The 23515-nt window shown below is 41.5% G+C and overlaps 1 protein-coding gene across 3 annotated transcripts in view; it reads right to left on the bottom strand.

The window, feature by feature from the left end:
* Positions 1–23515, bottom strand: part of LOC143036924 (mitogen-activated protein kinase kinase kinase 10-like) — a 130878-nt gene that overhangs the window by 54368 nt on the left and 52995 nt on the right. For 2 of the 3 annotated variants that reach the window (XM_076204925.1, XM_076204926.1), the window contains exons 4-8: positions 14983–15163; positions 13587–13735; positions 12282–12457; positions 8028–8268; positions 2609–2722 (exon numbers count right to left, since the gene is read on the bottom strand). In XM_076204925.1, the coding sequence (XP_076061040.1) occupies positions 2609–2722; positions 8028–8268; positions 12282–12457; positions 13587–13735; positions 14983–15163 (861 nt within the window). The remainder of the gene's footprint in view (positions 1–2608; positions 2723–8027; positions 8269–12281; positions 12458–13586; positions 13736–14982; positions 15164–23515) is intronic. The other variant, XM_076204927.1, reaches the window with a different exon arrangement.

Here is a 23515-nt window from a genome sequence, read left to right as displayed (position 1 = left end):
ATCCATCCATCTCATCCTAGGACGTCCCCTCATGTTCACTCCCTCCACATCTGCCTTCCATACCTCCTTTACTAGTCTTTCTTCACTCATTCTTTCCATGTGTCCAAACCATCCTAATATTCTTTCATCAACCCTATCTCCCAGCTCCCTTTCCACCCCTGTTCTCCTCCTCACCTCCTCATTTCTCACTCTATCAAGCCTAGTAACCCCCATCATACTTCTCAGACACTTCATCTCAAACACATTCAAGTTCCTTCTCTCTTCCTCTCTTATGTTCCATGTTTCTGCTCCATACAGTGCTGTTGGCACAATCACTCCTTCATACAGTCTCCTCTTAGCATCCATTCCCAAATTTCTATTCCTCATTACACTTTTTAAACCACCAAGGCATTTACTCGCTTCTCTCAATCTACATTCTACCTCCACCTTCACTCCACCTTTTCCTGCCACATTTGCACCCAAATATCTAAAACTATCCACTTCCTCCAGTTGCTCTCCCTTAATGCTCACTTCCAGATTACTGCCACTTTCACCCCTTGCTTATTTTCTGCAACCACTGGAATTATGCCTTTGGTTTTTGGCTAACTCCCTTGTACAGGGGAAAAAGCCCTTGGTATATGTATGTACCACTGCTTTTATCTCTTCATCCCACCATCTACTACCTTCTCTTCTGTTCTTTTCCATCCTCCTCATCCCACATACCATCTTTGTGCACTCTTGCACTTCCTCCTTGAAACATATCCATTCTTCCTCCACTCCTAATTCTCTTAATCATTCCCTACATCTCATACAAATACAGAAGACACTAAGCACTGCATCATACACTGCCCTCCACTAACAATCCCTTGACAAAAAACACACAATTTCTTCCCCGAGTGCCCTATGGGCCCGCCAGGTGGTCATTACTGATAACTGATTGACCCCATGCTCCTCTTGGCTTCACTTTGTATTCTCTTTTTTCATTTAATCTGCTCACCTTTAACACTTCTTTGCCTATCTCCCTTTTCTTTCCTCTCCATTTTACCTTTATTCTCAGTTTACCTCCAACCAGATCTGACAAACCTCTACTCTCTCCTGTGAAGACATACATCCAGAACTCTTTCAATTTTCTTTTTAGGTACTCCTACATAGCCCATCAACACCCTCATGACTACCCTCCCATCCCCTACACTGGCAAACATATACATGTTTTCCTCTCTTTTTGAATGCTGAATCAGTCATCATCATTTCCCTTCAATTACACATCTCAACATTTTCTCTCTATTACAGTTCCTTCCAACAAACACCATACCTCTCGACTACTCCATCTATCAGCTAATCTCCTATTCTAGCATTGTAATAACCAAATACCGCTACATTTACATTCATCCTAAAACTCTTTACATACTTGTTTATATCAATCCAAACTGCTTCCTCCTCTTCAGTTTTCTCACTACCAGAACCATATGCACTCACACAAGCCCACATTTCCCATCCCAATTTCACCTTTACCCACATTAACCTTGAAGATGTTTCCCTCCACTCCACCATGCATTTACCTATTTCATCACTCACCAACAGTGCCACTCCTTCCCTCTCTTGCCCTCACATATATAGTTTGAACAAACCTACTGGGTACTAAAAGTTATTTCTGTTGATAAAATTCTACGTTTATTTTTTTTTTATTTATTTTTTTTTAACCTTTTAATCTCTACTTCTGTGTCAACATTAACTCATGGCATACTGAATTGCAAGAGAGGTTTAATCCCCTTCAACAACTGGTAATCCTATTCTATAAGGTGCTGCCACTCTCTTCCTATTGCTTAAGTGTGCTTTGAATGGCCAACACAAAACCATAAAGGAAACATTATAACTTTGCAAAACCTACTGAAACTATTAGAAAGGAAGTGGGATGGAACATCTGCTGGAACTTAAGGAATGTTGGTGGTGGTGGCGGGGTTGGTGGGGTGGGGGCAAAATTCATTAGGAACAGGTACAGTCATAATGTATTTATTACAGGATCAACGGAAAGGACAGGTCAGGGAAACTTTAAAGAATAATATAGTGAAGGAGGAAAGCACAAATATGAGTTTCATTTGAAACTTTTTCACACACTGCTGACAACATAAGGGAAGGGAGAGGGTAGCAGTAACTCCAAAGAGGAGTTGACAAATAATGTAGCAGGAGGTGACAGGTGACAAGGCTTGAAGTATGAGTATAGCACAGAACAACAATGCTGGCTTTTCAAGATATAAACTGTTGAGTACAGAGCTAAAGAAAATGTCTAGAAAAGTAAAATTTCCTAGAACAGCAATTTGTGTACAATTCAAAAAATTATAATATTCTGCTCTAGTTTTACAAAATTTATCACAGTGCTTGCAACATGAATATAAACCACACCTGTTATTCAAATTAGCAAAATAATATACTACTTTAAAATCAATCTCACTCTTAAGCATTAATAACAGGTACCATTACGGCAAGGCAATCTCAAGTACACAAAAACTGCTTCTATTTGTGGATAGGAGCTACAAGGAGCTAAAGACAGAAGCAGCAAAGAAATGTCATAGAGAAGTCAATGAGAAGCACACAAGAGTGAGGAAGAGCTGAGTACAGAGTAGAAACTTACATGCAATAGCCCTGAGTCGTGGAAGGTTGGGGGAGCCTGGAGGAGGACTTTCAGGACTGGACGGGTTGAGGACCACACCAGACGTGGGCTGTACCGTGATGTTGTGCCGGAAATCTAGTAGTGGACAACAAGAACCATGGCATCATTAGGCTCATGCAGTCCTTCTGCAGCCTTTCAAGGGCAGTACCCATGCAAACCATCTCTTACCACTGACTACACATTATAGAAAAAAAAAAAATCCATTTACAAAATTAACTGCCACTTACAAAAATTAGATGTTGTACTAAGTATGGTGCCAAGCTAAGTTACTTTACCTATTGAGGTAATATCACACCTTTTTTAAGATACAGTGCACTGCATAGCATACAAAAAACAAGCAATACAACAAAAACTCCAATCGTGCAAATAACACATATACTGGAACAAGGTGTTCTAACCATCCTTATTCTCAATTTTTTATTTTTATTTTGTTAATGCCCTTAATCCTAACCTATATATGTTCTAATCTGTCATATGTTCACATATAACACTTCAACTTAAGCACTTCTCTCCAACCAGATGAGCCAATATCTTTTTCTACAGGTCAGCTTATGTCTGAAAACTAAGTTACTTGTATATGCAGAAATATAATCTTCAAGAACTATACATACATATACCACTGGCTTTTTCCCCTTACAAGGGAGGTAGCCAAAGTCAAATGCATAAATCCAATCCCACCCATTTCATTCCCACATACTCCATTCCCATTCACCACCCCTCCCTTCCTCCCTCTTTTCTTGGCTCCTCCTGGATGATGGGTCATCCCTGCATCTCATTGCCCTGAGTAAGGAAGCAATGTAGCAAGACAGCACATCCACTGAAAGGCAGCTTCATTTAATTGGCAAACCCCCACTTCTCTGTCCCCTCATGCAGAAAAAGAGAAGATGGGGAGAAATCCCTTCAGGCTATGTCAAAATATCATTCACACATACTCCATCACCCACCCACTCCCTTCCATGCATCACAGCATCATCCATACACAACTCACCCCATCTTCTGTCTTATCCCTTCCTTCCTCAAGACATTCCCCTCTTTCCCAATGCCCCTTTTACCCCATCCATCCATCTCATCCTTCATGAGTGGAGAATGGTTGTGTATGGATGATGCATGGAAGGGAGTGGATGGGGGTGGGGGCTGAGAGAGTATATATGAATGATATTCTGATGCAGCAGGAAGGGATTTTTCATCTTCTCTTTATTTGGATGAGGGAACTGAGAGGAGGGGTTGCCAATTAAATGAAACGGCCTTACTGTGGATGTGCTGACTTGCTACACTGCTTCTGACCCAAGGCAGTGGGCAGGATGCAGGGATGATCCATCATCCAGGAAGAGCCAAGAAAAGAGGGAGGGAAGGGTGATGAATGGGAGTGGAGTATGTGGGGATGAAATGGGTGGGAGTGGATTTATGCCTTTGACTTTGGCTACCTCCCTTGTAAAAGGAAAAAAGCCCTTGGTATATGTATGTATAATCTTTCAACTTATAGGTAGCACTTCATCATTTCTATTCTTTTTTTACTTGATATTTGTACCGGGTTAATAAAATTATTCAGTCTGATGATTTTTCAACTTCCAACAAATGTTTTCCTGGTAAATATGAGTAGATTGTTGTCCCCAACCTTTCTCCTCCTTGTATTTACTGCCCAAATCAAACATCTTTCTCCAGAATACTTTCTAATTACGTTTACAGGGACATTATAATATAACCAATCATTTGAAGACTTATCCCCCATACCCACTGACACTTATGGCAACATCATACAGATCCTAACAGCAATGACTTTCAAATTTCATCAACGTAACACAAACCCTTTTGGCAGAATCGACTTTACTATGAGTAATTATAGTAAGTGAAGCAGAAAATCATATTGCATTCAAGTTGCATTTTGGTTTGAGGCATATTACTGTGACTAAAATGAGTAAAGGTATACATATCATAGCACCATAAAATGGTAATCATAATCATAGCATAGTACAAGTATCAAAATATTAATAATAGATAAACTTAGTAGTACAGTATTACATATCTATATCAGTTAAGCAATAATAATAGTAATAAAGTATCCTGAGTTGTAGCACAGCTGGTTTCATCACAGCAGCAATGGCAGTGGTTATAGTAATGGTGGTGGATAATGGTAGGTGGTAGTGGGTGTTGGTAGGTGCTAGTAGGTGGTGAGTGGTGGGTAGTGAAGGGTTGTGATGGATGGTGAGTAATAATGGGTGACAGTGGGTGATAATGAGTAGATCAATCAATCCACTGCTCCAGGTCCATCTTGCACAAGATCCACAGCTCCCAAGTACTCGACAGCAGCCACTGTATTGGCCCACAAGTCATCCAAAGAAGAGATATTGTGTTGTTGTCTATGTAAGGCTCAAGAAGAGCAGTAGAGAATGGCTTTAATGTGATTGAATCTGTGTTACTTTGTTTTGAAGATCGATGATGGCCTGAATGCAGACATGCTAGTGCAGTTTTAGCTCATTATAGGAAAAAAAATTCTGTAGAGCTAACACCTAGAGGAGTTTGGTGGTTGGTCTTTGAGGGGCTTGTTTTATAATTTATGTGTGTATATATTTTTTGCATGGATGTGCTGTATGGTACAGACTGTTGTAGATACCTTGGAAGCATTATTAATATTTTGTATGTGTGTGTGTGTGTATATATATATATATACATATATCTATATTTTTTTTCTTCTTCTTCTGGTGGCTGTGGTTATGTATGTAATAGGATGGTTGGATGGGATTAAAGGCTCTTGTATAGAACTGTGTGCCAATCATTTTTATGCACTGTTCTATGGGGAAGACTTTGGGTGGTAGTAGGTGATGGTGGGTGGTAGGGTTGGTATTCTTGTTCCCTAGACTGTCTGGCTGAGCAGTCACATCTCCCTGAGACTGTGTGCGTGACTGTGTACATTGCAGTCTTCCACAATGTGTTGTATAGTATGGGGTGAAGTGTTACATCCTGGGTAGTTATCTGTGATTTGGTCATCCAGCCTCTTCTGATAGCTTAGAAGGGCTGGATGGTGGCCGCACTATGGCCTAGTCAGGTGGACTCTGTGATCTTGGGGGAGAGAGGATTCAGAAGGATGGATATCAGGGGGTCTGGCACGTAGTAATGTATTCTTTAAGTTTGTTGATGGAGCAGTGAGTGATGTGATTATTGGTGCACTTTTGGAGGCTGGTGCCTGGTGGCTATGGAGAAGAGAAGAGAGTATTTGTGTGTAATATAGGTATCTGGGTGTTGTTTTGATGTTTCTTGGCATGTGTGGATGTTCTGCTATATAGTGTAGTGGGTATGCTGTGTTTGTGGAGGATGCGGCAAGTGTTTGTGTGCCTTTCATATCAAGGTGATCCTTAACTTTTGTTTCATGGTGTAAATGGTCTGTAGGTGTTGTATTTGTACAGCCTGTAATTGTTTTTTGTTGTGTATGGTCTGTAGGGTGTCTGTGTGGTGATGGGTAATGGCTTAAATAATAATAGTAGTAGCAGTAGTAACAGTAGTAGGAGTACCAGTAGAAGTAATAATATAATAGTCTATCTGTACCAAGGGCTTCTTCCACCTTATAAGGGAGGTAGCCATGTCAAAGGCTACTTCCACTTTCACTCCCATCCACCACCCTTGTTTCCTTCTGATCTTAGTTCCTTGCAGATGAAGGGTCATCCCTGTCTCCTGCCCACTGCCCAGGTCAGAAGCAATGCAGCACGACACAGCATGATAATTTAGCTTTACCATTCTATCTGTAGCTCAACAAGAATGGCATAACCTGATCTTCAAATCCAAGTTTCAGGTTGAGGATGGTGGTGGGTTATGGTGGTGTTGATGGGTAATGGGCGACAGGGGTGGTGGACTGGTGTTAGTGGGTAATGGATGGTGGATGTAGTGGGTATGGATCGTGGTTGTAGTGGCTGATAGGTGGTGATGGTAGTGGGTCATGGATAATTGGTGGCAATGGTGGTGTTGGAGGGTGAGGGCAAGGGAAATCTTACATGAAAGAGAAAGTGAGGTTATAGATGGCGTGGATCAAGAACTGAAGGAAGAGAATCTGCAATAAAGATGGTGATGGTGACTGGTGGTGCTTACTACTAGAATTTATGGTAGTAATATTTGTAGAAGTTAGTATTTGTAACAGTAGTAGTGGTAATGATAGTAGTAATAGTGGTAGTAGTAATACTAGTAATCATAATAATAATAGTGGTGGTAGTAGTAGTAGTAGTAGTGGTGATGATAGTAGTAATAGTGGTAGTAGTAATACTGGTACTCGTAATAATAATAGTGGTGGTAGTGGTAGTAGTAGTAGTAGTAGTAGTAGTGAAAATTAAACCACAAAGAAACAAGTTCTTCCAACAATAATCATTCTAGATACGAGGCTGGTTCAATGACATAAAACTCTAATCATGCGGCCAAGCAAGGTTGAAGTGGTGATTAAAATGCCATCAATGTTGTGTTAACATGCATTTCTTTATTCACAAATTGGTTGGGTTCGAAACAAAGGGGGCTTACTAAGAGCCTGTGTTGCAATTTGTCAAGTGGTAAGAGGATTCTTATGAGCAACACCTGCAAGGTGAACTAAAAACACAAGGTCTGACTAGTGGCCTTGAAGTACAACCAAGTCAAACTAGTGAGCATGAAGCACAATGAGGTTAAAATGATGAGAGTGAATCACAACACGGAAAGATCAAATTAAGGCATTGATATTTAGCAAAATATCAAGAGGAGTGGTTTGCCATAATGACATCACACCAAATCTACTGAGTATTCTTGATCAAAACTATTTCTTCTTTGTTAAATATTTTGCCAAAGAATAATTTATGATTTACACTACGTTCTGTTATCTCATCTGTGATAAAAACAAAGCGCCAATTTGTAATAAATATACAATTAAATAAATGAAAACTAAGAACTTCTTTAGAACGTCTAAAGATGAAATACTGATACATTCTACCTCCCAAGCAAAGTAAAAATGTATGAATAAAATTCATATATATACATATGTATACATGTGCAATATACATACATATACATATATGTAATGATAAAAATTATACATGCTAAAACCATGTCCTATGAACAATGAATAGAATCCACAAGAAAAATTAATTCAAGACCACAACCACAAACGTATCCCAACCCACACACACATGTATGCACACAGAGAGAAAACATTTATCTACATCAAGTGAGAGGGCACAGCACAAACAACTAAGCATCACAAATCTACAATACCAATGGCCACTATTTCATGGTTGTCGACTATACTAGAAGTACAACAAAAGAACACACATTGCACTTCGAGCTACACACGCCAACCACAATGGGCACATCACCAAATCTTGCCAGCTTAAAAGGTCCGTTGATTTACGCTATTTTTTACGGAAGAACCTACCAGAAGGTGCTGATATCTGATGTGTTCCTTTCTCCTTGTTAAGCAGCTTTTTCCTGAATTTTCCTTTGCGCTTTTTCGGGGTGGGTTTGGAACTTTGCTCATTGAACATAAGGGAAAGTTCTCGCTTTAGAAGATCCATCTCTCTGTTGTTGAGCTCTTCTTCTCTTTTTTTAAGATGCTCCTCCATTTGTTTTTGATGCTTCTGTGCTCTAACTAGTTCTTCTTCTCTACTTCTGAGTTCCTGAAAGTTATAACCATATTACTGTCAAAATTACACAATTTCTTTACATACCAATGGCCTGGGGAGAGGGAGGGAGGGAGAGAGAGAGGGAGGGAGAGAGAAAGAGAGGAGAGAGAAGAGACAGGATAGAAAGAGAGGAGAGAGAAAGAGGAGAGAGAGAGAGAGAGAGAGAGAGAGAGAGAGAGAGAGAGAGAGAGAGAGAGAGAGAGAGAGAGAGAGAGGAGAGAGAGAGAGAGAGAGGAGAGAGAGAAGAGAGAAAGGATAGAGAGGAGAGGAGTGAGAGAGAATATTTCTTCTTTCTATTTCTGTTCTGATAAAACCAAATAAATAAATCAGCCCAAAAGACATCTCTACCTCTTGCCAAAACCCTCCAGCATATCTGCTTTACTATGAAATAAATATGTAAATAAATAAATAAAACCTGTAGCTGAACAGAGAATTCAATCCATTCTGTTAACAAACAATTAAACTAAGGTTATATATTTTTCATTCTTTCAAGTTATATGGTATTCCCTACAAAGCATACATATATACATACATATACCAAGGGCCCTTTCCCCTTTACCAGGAAGGTAGCCAAAGTCAAGTCATAATTCGACTCCCATAACCCCCCCCACCACCACCACCACCCCAATCTTGGCTCCTGCATCTTGACCATTGTCCTGGGTCACAAGCAATGCAACAAACCACAGCACATCCACAGCAAGACTTCTTTATTTAATTGGTGACCCCCTTCTCTGTCCCCTCAAGCAGAAACACTGAAGATGGGCAGAAATCTCTTTGGGCAGCATCAAAATATCATTCACACAACCCCTCCCTTCTATTCATCACAATATCATCCATACATAGCCATTCTCCATTCACCCCTATCTTCTGCCTTCTCTCTTCCTTCCTCAAAAGACATCCTTCTCTTGCTCAACACACACCCCTTTCATCCCATCCATCCATCTCATCCCCTGGTTGCTCCCTCACATTCACTCCATCCACCTCTGCTTTCCACACTTCTTTTACTAATCTTTCCTCACTCATTCTTTCCATGTGTCCAAACCATCCCAATACTCTTTCATCAACCCTATCTCCCAACTCCCTTTCCACCCTGGCTCTCATCCTCACCTCCTCATTTCTCACTATATCCAGTCTCATAACCCCTATCATACTTTTCAGGCACCTCATCTCAAACACATTCAAACTTCTCCTCTCTTATGTTCCATGTTTCTATCCCATACAGTGCTGTCAGCACAATCACTCCTTCACACACAAGAAATTAATAAGAAAATTAGAATCAATAGGTGGCATCGCAGGTAAATTATTAGAATGGATGGAAGATTTCCTGACTGGGAGAAAAATGAGAGTAGTAATTAGAGACAAATACTCGAAATGGGAAGAAATAATAAGTGGTGTTCCACAAGAGTCAGTACTGGCTCCAATTATGTTTGCAATATACATAAACGATATGGATGAAGGAGTTGAATGTTATATAAATTTCTTCACGGATGATGCAAAAATATTAGAGAGTAATAACAGAAGAGGACTGTGATTCATTACAATCAGACCTGGACAAAATCTGGAAATGGACTCAAAAAGTGGGAAGTGAACTTCAATATCATGAAGTGTAGCATAATGGAGTTTGGAAAAATCAAAAATAGAATGTCAAAAAATTATAAAATTGGCAAAGAAGAAATAAAAAAGTGCACTCGGAAAGGGACTTTGGAGTATTAATCAGCAAAGACATGACACCGGATAAACATATAAACAAAACAGTTGGTGAAGCCTACAACCTATTAAGGTCAATGAAAGTGGTATTTGACTACTTGGATGAAGAAATTATTTTAAAAAAATATTAGTAACATAAATTAGACCAAAGCTGGAATATGCAGCGACACTATGGACACCCAGTACTAAAAAGAATATAAGGAAACTAGAAAGAATAAAGAGAGCAACAACAAAGTGGGCACCAGCTCTTTCCAATTTAACATATGAACAAAGATTATCGAAATTGGAACTACTAACATTAGAGCAGAGAAGAGAAAGAGGTGATCTAATGACTATATATAGAATCATGAAAGGAATGGAAATCCTTGACAGGAATGATTTACTAAAAAATTACAATGGAAAAACAAGAGGTCATGAAAAGAAACTCAAAAAGGATAACTACTGAAGAGATCGGAAAAAGAATAGCTTCCCACACTGAGTGGGATATATGAAATAACTTAGATAAAGAAACAGTGTGTGCAAACACTATTCAAGATTTTAAGAAAAAACTTGATGCTGAAAGATACAAAGACGGGTCGCTATGAGCATAGCTCCCTTCCCGTGTAATACAACTAGGTAAATACACAATCTCCTCTTAGCATCCATTACCAAATATCTATTTCTCATCACTTTTTTAATCCCCCAAGGCTTGCTTCTCTCAACCTACATTCTACCTCCACCTCCACGCCTCCCTTTCCTGCCACATTTGCACCCAAAGAAGTGGATAGTTTTCTATTCACTTCCTCCAGTCTCTCTCCCTTAATACTTCCAATTTCCTTCCACATTCTCCCCTTGTACATCCCATCATTTTACTTTTACCCACATTTGTCTTCAACTTCCTTCTTTCACACACCTTCACAAACTCTGTCACTAACTTCCTTAGTCCCTCCTCTGATCCTGCTATAACTGCAGTGTCATCAGCAAATAACTGGCTTATCTCCTACTTTTCTCCATTTTCTTTAACAATCTTCAATCCCCGACCCATTACCCTTGTATTTATCTCTCGCACCACCCCATCCATGTTTAAATTGAACAGCCAAGGCAACATAACACATCCCTGGCGAAGTCCCACATCTACTTCAAACCACTGACTCTCTCCATTTCTGATTCTAACACAGGCTCTACTACTCTCATAAAAAATAGACTGCTCTTAACAGCTTTCCTTCTATCCCATATATCTGCAATACCTCACACAGTGCCTTCATGCCTACCCTGTCTAAGCCTTTTCCAAATCCATAAAGGCCCCCAAAAAATCCTTAAGTTTTCCTAAGGTTTTCTCACATATCTGCCTTACCACAAAAATCTGATCCACACAACCCCTACTTGTCCTAAACCCACACTGTTCCTCACCAATTACTCCCTCTGTTCCTCTCCTAATACTCTCAATCAAAAGCCATCCCAACTACACTTAACAAACTGATCCCTCTAAAACTACTATACTCGCACTTGTCCCCTTTTCCCTTGTAAAAGGGAACTATACATGCATTCCTCCACTCCTCCGACACTCTACCCTCTTTTTAAACAAATATTAAACAAGCTCACAAGCCAGTCCATAACTGTTGTAGCATGCATATACAGTATACTGTATACCAGTGGCCTTCTCTCTCTTGTACAGGGCTGGCCATTTCAAAGCATACCTTGTCTCTTTGTGGAAGAAAAATACAAAAAGGAGGTTCCCAGTCCTTTCACTCTATCCCATCTAGTCACCTTCTACAATGTGCATAGGAACATGGCGGCTATACTCTTATCCCAGCAGAAACAAGGCCTACATACATTCCCCTTATAGAAAGGACGGCCAAATCAAAGCATGTACCCATCCACCCACCCACCCATCCAAACCCATTCATCAACCCTTCATTCTCAGTACCCTATAGAGGGTCATCTCAGTCCCCCAACAACACTGCTCAGGTCAAAGTCAATGCAGTACAACAAAGCACCTCCACAGCAGGGCCCCACAGCCAGAGCTGACTTACACACTACTTCATTATATGGCAACCCCCCTCCCTCGTCCCTTTGCAATAACTTACATGCTAGACAATAGGAAATAGAGAGAACTAAAAAATGGCTTAGCATCCTTGCAAGAGTGGAGATTTGCTATATGACTCTGTTCCTTGGTGACATCACCAAAACCTTTAACAGTAATGACTGCATACATCTATGCAGTCAATACCCATAAATACAGATAGCTTTTAGTGGTTATCAAGTTAGTACTTACAGAAGACTTACTACATACTTAACACAATATATCTCATAAATCTTACCTTTTCTCTCATCCTGATCTCATTAACCTTTTCTTCTATTTCCATCTTCCATCTGCCCTGCATGGTATGGAAACTCTCATGTGGAGTTTGGATGAAATTGGATCTACTGATCTCATTGAGCTTCTGCAGGATAACATCGAAGTTGGGTCGTGAATGGATGTCAAGTTCCCAACATTCTGTGAAGTGAATGAATGCCGGAAAGTATGAAAACAAATGCAAAGTCAAGCAACATATATGTTCTTTTTCTAACTTGGGCCAACGACAGTTACCTGCATGTGGTAGTCTTGCAAGAGGAACATCAAAGATAAACATATACCAAACACTTGTCTTCAAAACCCACTAACACTCTCATCTCATTTCTGTCTGAAGATGAAGCCCCCGGGGCTGACACCCTGTCTATGGAGCTGGCCCAGGATCTCTCTTTATCAACTTTGTAGCGAGAGAAACTATTAATAATCAAGCACTGTAACTTGCAGTAGGAAAATCTATCTATATACCAAGAATTTTTTTCCCCTTATAAGGGAAGAAGGCAAGTCAAAGGCAAGTACCTAATCTCACCCATTCTACTCCCATCCACCACCCCTTCTTCCCTCTCATCTTAGCTCCACATGGATGACAGGTCATCCCTGTATCCCCCCCACTGCCCTGGGTCAGAAGCAGTGTAGCAAGAGACAGTACAACCACAGTAAGGCAGCTTCACTTATTCAGTTACCCCCACCTCTCCATCCCCTTATGCAATAAAAAGAGAAGACAGAAATCCCTTTGGGCTGTATTAAAATATCATTTACACATAAAATAAAACAGGCATACCATAAACAACTTTTTTATTCACATTTGTTTTCACCAAAAATAAATTATCAATATTTATTCTTTCAATCTCTGTGCCCTCAAAACTGGTTCCAGAAATTCCAAGACCCACAGAAAAAACCCATCACTGTACTGCATATCATTTGCAATGTGAACATCAGTCTTGACATATTATAAGAAGCTGAATCTGTCATCATGGTAATCATATTATGAATTACAAAATTCATAACCCACTTTTACTTTTAATATATATTCTAATCATGATACATAATAATCTACCTAATTAAAATTATATATTTTATATTTTTGTTCTGGTTGATACCAAATTTAGCTGAGGAGCAAATTTCCACCAAAACATGGTCCACATTGATCAAGACAATGTTTGACCTGGTATGCCCCTATGATAAAATTGGTATTAGCCAAGAAAAAAAAAATATATACAAGCACATGCACACACACACACTGAAGATACAAAGTAAACATTCTAATCAAACTTACTTTCCATAAGATCTCTCCATATGGCTGGGCATGTAGTAGGAATGTGTAGCCGTAACTTGTTCATAGCAACTCCATATGCAATGGCCAAGGCATCAATCCCTTTGTAAGGTATCTCTCCAGTCAGAAGTTCCCAAAGTACCACACCATAACTGTTCAAATAACATGAATTTTATCAATTTAATTTGTGACTATACATTATCATGACAACATTTAATAAACAAATAACAAGCCACATGGAAAGAATAAAAGATTTAACATCACAATCAAACGATAAGAGTAATTCAAAAACGAAACTAGAAGTGTGAGTTTGACAAACTGATTGGGTATTATGAAAAGTTAAAGAAGAGGGACATATATTAAAGATCAATTTGAGAAAAGGTAACATGAAGGCCATGGGAAACAAAGAAAATATCTGAGATCAATGAAGAAGAGAAAAGGGGGATAAAGATACATGAAGAGGAAAAATTCCAGTTTAATACGACATTGGAATAACAAAAGAGAGAACAGGAGAAGGATGGAAAAGGAGGTGAAAAATGCTGAGAAGAGAGGTAGTACGTAAACATACATTGTATTACTACAGTTGCATAGAAAGTGTATCATCTATCAGCAAGAAAAAATAAACAAAAGTCAGAAAGTAACGGGAATTATAATAATTGTGGACAATGAGGAAGACATACATGAGAAAACAGAAGCAGTATTTATGCAGATATTTAGGTCATTAGGCAGTTATGTACAAGAAAATAAAGTTTGAATCACAAAGTACATTGACTAACTAAAAGGACATCAAAAGAAGCAAGCAAAGACAAATTCAAGGTAAAGGAGAGAAAACAAGAAAACTGGGGGAGGATGAGAAAAGGACAGAACAAATGATAGTTTTATTGTGAAGTGATAGATCAAAAGATAAGGAAGTGGTACTGAAGTAAAGATCCTGAGGAAAAGGAAAGAAGCAATGAACTAAGAGGATTAGAAATAGCTTGCACTTACATACAGACTGACTTCAGCAAAATTAGTGATAAATGACTATTCAAAAGAGAACAAACAGATATAATGTACGTTGTTGATACCAAGCTCAATGGAAATATCTATACAGTATTCAGGTGGATGGAAGAGCAGTACAAATGAGAGGAAGATTGATGACAGTGGCTAAAAACAAAAAACAAAACAAAAAAACATAAGAGTGGAATAAGCGGTAAGAGTAGAGGGAATGGCCAAGATAATGAATACGAGAATTGTAATAAAGGGCAGTGGAAGAATAGCCTTCACAGTGACACATATATCAAAAGGACCAAATTGTGTAGGTACTCATCATCCTTAGGTTAAAACACTGGAAACTGAGAGCCAATAGATGATAAGTACAATGCAGTCTTTGTTAAAGTACGAAAGTTTCAGAACTCACCTCCACACGTCAGAGGCTTTAGAAAAAGTCGAATCTCTGATAACTTCTGGCGCCATCCAGGCATATGTGCCAGCAGCAGACATACGAGTCGTCTTCGAAACTTCCCTTGCCAACCCAAAATCGGTGATCTTCAAGGTCTTGTTGTGTAATTCTCCAGACTCTAGACATTCACTCAGAAGAACTGTAAAAAGAATATATAAATAAATAAATACAATAATTGAATAAATAATAATAATAATAATAATAATAATAATAATAATAATACTGGGTTATACAAAGGTCATTCTTTCTATCCCATATTATCATTTTTTTCCTGGTTTCCTTAGGAGCCCTGCATCATCCTGAAATCAAGCAGCGACCACCAACCAGATCTAAAGATTATTTGATGAAAACCCCACACCCACCAAGATTTACTCTTAAATGCAAACACACACACATCTTTCGTAACGCTTATTACACTCACATCCATTTCAATTTTCTGGTTTTCCACATTAAAATAAACTATACAAACTTCATAAAATAATGAAAAACATAACCTGGAAACTTACAACCTAGATATGATGCCATCCCACACTCCATTTTACTGGTTCTGAGAAAGTGTGAGTTGTTTCTATGACAACAGCTGTCATACAAATGATCCACACTTTTATCAGCTCCACTTAAAGCATCAAGTTAAATCTTCCATTTATGCTTTGCTTTGCATAACAAGAGATGTAGAATGAATGGTAAAATCATGGAAAATGTAAAGACAGACAGACACAAGACATGGAGTGAGCATAACTTTTCCTGTAAAACTCAACAACACCACACTCCCTCCAATACAAAGAGAAACACAAGGAGACAGGAATGAGAAAGGGAGAAAGAGAAAACAAGAAGGCAAACAAAATGCAAAAGGGGGTTGGTCATGCAAACCAGAGGGAGAGGAAATACAAAAGGGTGATGGTGAGGGGGAGGGGGAGGGGGAGGGGAGGAAGGGCAGGTGGACTAGGTGGGGTGAGGTGGGGAGTGGGTAAGGAGGGGACGGGAAAGGAAGGGAGCAGAAGTGACGGGAGGGGAAAGAAAGGGTGGGAAAATAGGGGGACAGGAAAGGAGGGACAGGAAAGGAGGGACAGGAAAGGAGGGGAGGGGAAAGGTGGGGAGAGGAGGGGAGGGGAGGGGAGTGGAGGTGAAGGGAGGGGAGGGGAGTGGAGGTGAAGGGAGGGGAGGGGAAAGGAAGGGAAAGGAGGGGAGAGGAGGGGAGGGGAGAGGAGGGGAGGGGAGGGGAGGGGAGGGGAGAGGAGGGGAGGGGAGGGGAGAGGAGGGGAGGGGAGGGGAGGGGAGGGGAGGGGAGAGGAGGGGAGGGGAAAGGAGAGGAGGGGAGGGGAAAGGAGAGGAGGGGAGGGGAAGGATGGGGAAAGGAGGGGCGAGGAGGGGAGGGGAAGGATGGGGAAAGGAGGGGCGAGGAGGGGAGGGGAGGAGAAGGCTGGGAAATAGGAAAAATGGAGGGGAATGAGGGCATGTCAGTGGAATCAAGGAGAGGGTGCGAACAATGAGGAAATGAGAAGAGGGGAAGTGACGGGGAGTGAGGAGGGGAGGGGAACGAGGAGGGGAGTGAGGATGAGGAGGGGGGTGAGGATGAGGAGGGGAGTGAGGAGGGGGAGGGGAGTGAGGAGGGGGAGGGGAGTGAGGAGGGGGAGGGGAGTGAGGAGGGGGAGGGGAGTGAGGAGGGGGAGGGGAGTGAGGAGGGGGAGGGGAGTGAGGAGGGGGAGGGGAGTGAGGAGGGGGAGGGGAGTGAGGAGGGGGAGGGGAGTGAGGAGGGGGAGGGGAGTGAGGAGGGGGAGGGGAGTGAGGAGGGGGAGGGGAGTGAGGAAGAGGAAGGGAGTGAGGAGGGGGAGGGGAGGGAAAAGGGAGGGGAATGATGAGGGGAAGGGAAAGGGGAAGGGGAGGAGGGGATGGGAATGAGGAGGAGGATGGGAAGGGGAGGAGGGGATGGGAATGAGGAGGAGGATGGGAAGGGGAGGAGGGGATGGGAATGAGGAGGAGGATGGGAAGGGGAGTGAGGAGGAGGAGGAGGAGGAGGAGGAGGAGGAGGATGGGCGGGGGAGTGCGAAGGACGATAGAGGCGTGAGGAGGAGGTGGATGGGGAGGGGAGTGAGGAGGATGGGGAGGGGAGTGAGGAGGAGGATGGGGAGGGGAGTGAGGAGGAGGAGGATGGGGAGGGGAGTGAGGAGGAGGAGGAGGGGGAGGGGAGTGAGGAGGAGGAGGATGGGGAGGGGAGTGAGGAGGAGGAGGATGGGGAGGGGAGTGAGGAGGAGGATAGGGAGGGGAGTGAGGAGGAGGAGGATGGGGAGGGGAGTGAGGAGGAGGAGGATGGGGAGGGGAGTGAGGAGGAGGAGGATGGGGAGGGGAATGAGGAGGAGGATGGGGAGGGGAATGAGGGGGAGGGGAATGAGGAGGAGGAGAATGGGGAGGGGAATGAGGAGGAGGATGGGGAGGGGAGTGGTAGGACGAGGAGAAGGAGGGTAGGAAGGGGAGTGAGGAGAAGGAGGATGGGGAGGGGAGTGAGAAGGAGGAGGATGGGGAGGGGAGTGAGAAGGAGGAGGATGGGGAGGGGAATGAGGAGGAGGAGGAGGAAAATAAGGAGAGGAGTGAGGAAGGGGAGGAGGAAGAGGAGGAGAAGAGGATGGGAAGGGGAGTGAGGATGAGGAGTATGGGGAACGAAAAGAGAAGAGAGGGATGAGGAGAGGAAGAGAAATAAGAAGAAGAGGGGAGGGAAATGGAAGGGGAGGAGTTGGGACGGGAGGAGCGAGGAGAAAGCAGAGGTGAGAAGAGGGGTGAGGAGGGAAGACGAGGAAAAGGGAGAGAAAGGTAGGGGAGGGGAGGGGGGAAGAGAGGAGGGGAGAGGGGCGTGGTGATGGAGGCAGACAGCCGAGGGGAAGTGAAAGAAGAAGACGAAGACGAGGACGAAGAAGAAGGAGCCCAGCCCGTAATGGACCATTAACTTCTCAGACGCCGGGGCGCACTGTCTAGCTCTTGCTGTGGCGAACACACAAACACACACACACACACACTCCTCGTGCAACCCAGCCTTCTAATCAGAACTTACCTAACATCTTAATTACATAATCCATTATTTCCCATGTTTAGTATCAAATAATTTATTTATTCATTTATTTATCTATTTAACTATTTATCTATTTACTTATCTATTTGCTGAGGGGATCGGGTGGGGCCATCGTCAGGTTTTCACATATAACTGTTGTATGCTCAAACGAATTTGTTTGATCGGAAACGAACGCACACGACATCGCAAATATCAACCTTATCTCCTCTGAGCATAAGGTTCACAACACCAGACTGCGGTGTTGCGTGTTCTCAGCGTCGCCCTGCATTTCCACTTGTGCATACAACCCAGATGTATTGTCAAGTGAATTTCTCATTTGCATTTGAACAATAGGTGAGTGAAACAACGAAATATACTAATTTTCAATCTACGCTTGGGTTTTAAAAAAAGAGACCGTTGGTGTCGCCGTCCCGTCTTGAAATTCAAATGTGACCAAATTCAGCATAATTACACTAAATCTATAATATTTCTCCATGAAATAATACTGTATTAATAAAAAATATATAATAGAAACCGAAAGTATTAAGAGGGAAACAAGATTTAGCAATATATTTTGCCAATCTAGCATAATTTCAACTACTGTGACTGTCTAGCATACTCCCGCACGCAATACGACTCTGCCAATCAGGGGAGTTCACGAGAAAGGTGGGCGGAGCTTCGTTGCATGCCAAACAAAATTCAATGTTGTTCTTAAATGATTTCATCCTTAACTTTATTACCATTATCAATAATAATTATTATTTCTATTATCATCAATATTACTACCATTTTCATTATGATAGATGTTATTGTTGCTATTAAATTTTTAAATTATCATCGTTATTATAATTACTATTATCATTAATCTTAATCGTTATCTTTATCATTAATGTTATCATTACGGTTACCTTTATTGTTATCTTTACCAATATCATTACCGTTATCACTGTTATCGTTACCGTTATTATACTTGTCAATTTTCGCTTATCTGTACCGTCAATTATAATTACCGTTACGATTATAACAGTTATCATTACCGTTATCTTTATTATAATTAATATTCATTAGCACCATTTATCACTATTATTACCTTTTATATAATTTATAATTAGTACTTTTATCATTGCTGCTGCTCCTTAGGAGGTAACAAACGTTGAAATGGAGAGGAAGTGGGGAGAAGAGGAAAGTCTGAAAGGTAGCCCCTTACTCCCTAAAAGCTCAAAACCTTTCTCGTTTAGACCGTTGGTGTGTCGCCAGGCGATTTTATCTAGCTAGGGGGAAAGCCCTTTACTGTCCTTGGGTTCACCAAACAGTAAAGCAAACACCAAATCACGTGCGGCAGCATACAAAAGACGATGGTTTGGACAACGACATTCGCGAAAATAAAACCCCATCAATCGCAAACGGTTATGACGTCATGTCGACGATACAGCGAGCAGTTGGATATTGCTAGTCTACGGTACCTCACAGCTTCGTTTCACTCGTGACTACCAAACTGACGACGGAGTACATGCACTTTGATTTGATAATTCTGGTCACCTTTAACTTTAATATCGCCCTTAAACATCTTCGCCAACTCTATCACTCCACCAAGGAAAGGAACGCTGGCCATTGTTGACAAAATGCTTCCACATAATTATGTGATATGAAACATTCAAATGTTCACTCATCCTGTTCCTCCATCCCACACAACCGAGGTGGTGAAGGAGGAGGGCGGAGGAAGGGAGGGCTGAGGAGGAGGAGGAGAGAGGAGTAAAAGGTAAAGAAGGAGAAGGACGAGGAGACTGAGGAGACTGAGGAGGAGGAGGAGGAGGAGGAGGAGGAGGAGTAGGGGAGGGGTCAGAAGATGAACAGGCGGAGGAGAAGGAGGAGGAGGAGTAGGAGAGTGGTCAGAAGAGGAGGAGGAGGAGGAGAAGGAGAGGGAAGAGGAGAAGGAGATGGCAGAGAAAGGGGAGGAGACAGAAGAAGAGAGGATAGAGAAGGAGGAGGAGGGACAAAGGAGTAGGAGAGGACAGTGAAGGACGAGAGGGCTGACAAGGAGGAGAGGGCTGAGGAGGAGGAGGAGGCGCAGGAGGAGAGGGAAGAGGGGACAGAGAAAGGAGAGGAGACAGAAGAAGAGAGGATACAGAAGGAGGAGGAGGGACAAAGGAGTAGGAGAGGACAGTGAAGGAGGAGTGGGCTGAGGAGGAGGAGGAGGAGAGGGTAGATGGAGAAGGCAGAGGAGGAAAGGGTAGAGGAGGAGGAGGAAGATACAGGGGAAAGGGTAGAGGAGGAGGAGGAAGAGACAGGGGAGAGGGTACAGGAGGAGGAGGAGACAGAGGAGGAGATGGCAGAGGAGGAGGAGGAGACAGGAGATGGAAGAGGAGGAGGAGAAGGAGGAGGAGAGGGTAGAGAAGTAGGAATACAGGGAGAGGGTAGAGAAGTAGGAATACAGGGAGACTGTAGAGAAGGAGTAGTAGAGGGAGGAGCAGACATTGGAGGAAGAAAAGATGGAGGAGATGGAGGAGGAGATGGAGGAGGAGGGGAGGAGGTGGCAGTAGCTGTCTGTTTACAGCTCTTTGTGAAAAAATGTGGGCACCTTTAAATGGGGGGGGGGAAATCCCATGAGCATTGCTCCTTTCCTGCGTACTACAATTAAGTAAATACAGATCTTGGGGAAACCGTTTCCTTTTGTTCAACTCCATCATCTCCATCAAGTGATGCAATCCTGAAGGGCTAACACTATCACTCACTCACTCTCTCACTCGCCTATATTGCCAACTTGCCAGATTACATTTACCTAGTTGGCCTGTATGTGCATTTTACATAACGTACACCCTTGTATATTATATACAAGTAACTAAGAACTGTAGCTAGTTAAGTAACATATTGTAAAAAGAAATGTGTATTAATACAATATGCCATATTGTATCTTATTATTTATGAATATGTTATGTCAATGTGAATACAAAGCTTAGGCATATGGGTTGAAACTTGAAATTTGTTGACCATGAGTTGATGTTGCTATGAAATGTAAACAAGTCTGTGATGCTGAAGGGAAAATGGTCAAATTGACTTTATAAGGAATGTGGATAGGTGGTAAAGGGAACACAGGCTGAGTGCAATACTTTTGTTCCAAACTAGTTTTGCCTGAAGAAGCCACTCAGGTGAAACTAATTAGGAACAAAAGTGTTTCCCTCTGCCCATGTTCCATTACCACTTATCCACATTCGTCACAATGTTCACACATTTATAAGGAATTTATTAAGTGGAAGGAGTTGGACTAAAAGAAAAATGAAAATGAAGCAAAGAGCAGAAACGTGTACATCAAGAACAGATGGACTTACAACATGTGAAAAAGTGTAATGAATATAGCGAGAGAGAAAAAAAAAATAAAAAAAAATAAAAAAAAAAATAAATAAAAAAGCATGGATGCCTTTTTAAGTGCAAGTCTACCCAGTGTTCCAGAAACCTGTGCAGTATCCCATCACTCTTTTTAGAAGAAAAGGTAAGAAAAGATCATCCTTTTCTTTCATGAAAAATAATCTACAAAAGAAGATATGGAGACGGCTTAACCTTCAATGTCCAGGTTTTCTACCTATGTTTGCAATATTCTGTTTAGTGCTGCTGAACATGAAAAACTCATATCCATGCTTCCATGGTCAATTCATCCATTGCCCCAGGTTCTTCTTGCAGGAGATCCATGGCTTCCAGATAGCTTCCGGACTAGCCCACAAATCACTCAAAGAGGAAATATTGTGTTGTTGCCTAAATAGGGTTAGGGTGAGGCATTAATGAGGTGTGCCATCTTCTGTATGATGGTTGCATTTGGGGTGGTTTGCTTGTGTTGATACTTAGTGCTGGACGGTGAGACCTTAATAGTGTGGCTCTTGTTTCTCTATCAAGAAATTTTTCTGTGGGGCTAATGTCTGGAAAGGTCCAATGGAGTAAAGTGTTTGGTGCAGTCTTGGAAAGCTTTATTTTTTTATTCTCTCTCTCTCTCTCTCTCTCTCTCCTGTGACTCAAGTGTGAATGCATTTTTGTACAGACATGTTGTGATGCAGGTTAGGCTGTTGTGACAGTTTGAGGAGTATGATGCTTGTGAAGTTTTTTGTTGTGTTCAATTGGTTGTGCTTGTGTGAGGTAGGGTTGAAGGCCCTTGTACTGAAGAGTGTTCCTAGTATATTCATGTGATATCATATGACATTCTATGGGGAAGATTTCTATTTCTATGTGCAACTGTTGTGCTGGAGTAGTTTTGATACATCCTGTTATTTTTCTCAATGTTTTATGCTGGTGGTGTCATTGGAAGTGTGCAGGTCTTGTATCTTCCTAGTTGCAGGTTTGAGTCCTTCACTTCTCTTCAATTTCCAGCAAAGAATGTTACTTGTTCAAACAGTCAAAGCACATAAGACAAAGGTGACAGCTTTTGCCACAGTTTCATATTAAATACAAGTTAAATTAATCTGAACAAAAAATTAATAAAATACTGAATGAAAAAAAGGAAAACAGAACATTGGAAAAAAAAAAAAAGTAGAGCACAATAAAAACTACAAATAATGGAAGATCAACCAACCATCAACCCACTGAAGCCCGTTGAGCAATTCTGAGTGGAATCCCATCACAAACACAATGCTGCAACAAACACCCCTACTAAATAAGCTTCAAGCCCACAATTCCCATAAACAGGGAGATAATCAATAACAAACACGATAAAACCAGACACAGATGGTACACTACCCTTCTCCAAAGGACACAGAAAATGCAATAATACAACTACACAGATGGCCCAAATGTGATATCAAACTACCATCTAAAACAAGTGGGCCCAGTACCAATACATGTCCAGATAGATATCTTCAGCCACTCCTGGATGTACAATGAAATCACAATGATCTAGAAAATAGAGTACACATAATTCCCATCCTAAAATTGAACAAACTGACTGGAAACCCAGCATCATACAGACCTGTCTCATTCTTATCCACCATGCCCAAGATTATGGAAAGACTGCTCTAGGAATTAAATTAATTACCCACCTCCCCATATCATTATGAATTCAAAGACAGCACTTCCATCAACACACTGCTCACAAACATAACTCAACAAGTGCTGATAAGCTTCACTTCAACATGAAAATGCCACTAGACTCAACATTAATGGATTCTTGACATGAAGACACAACAAATTTTGTATAAACCCTAGACATACTCTGTTTAAGGAAATAAATTAGAGATGGACATTCACAACATATGCAAGAAATTGCTGACAAACTCCTTCAGTGACAGAGGGTGCAAAGTATCTCAGATCATCTATGTACTGCAGACTAAAAGATTGTATAATGGATTCCCACAAGGAACAAAAATGTCACCTTCAATGTTCAACCTCTTCATGAGTGACTCCCTCCCCACACGCAATCCAGAGAGAGAGAGAAAAAAAAAAAAAAAAAAAAATCACCAAACAATCACAGCA

This window comes from Oratosquilla oratoria, chromosome 21 (assembly GCF_046742065.1).
Source record: "Oratosquilla oratoria isolate Oo_2021 chromosome 21, ASM4674206v1, whole genome shotgun sequence".
Classification (NCBI taxonomy): Eukaryota; Metazoa; Arthropoda; class Malacostraca; order Stomatopoda; family Squillidae; genus Oratosquilla; species Oratosquilla oratoria.
This window is presented reverse-complemented; position numbering and strand designations above follow the sequence as displayed.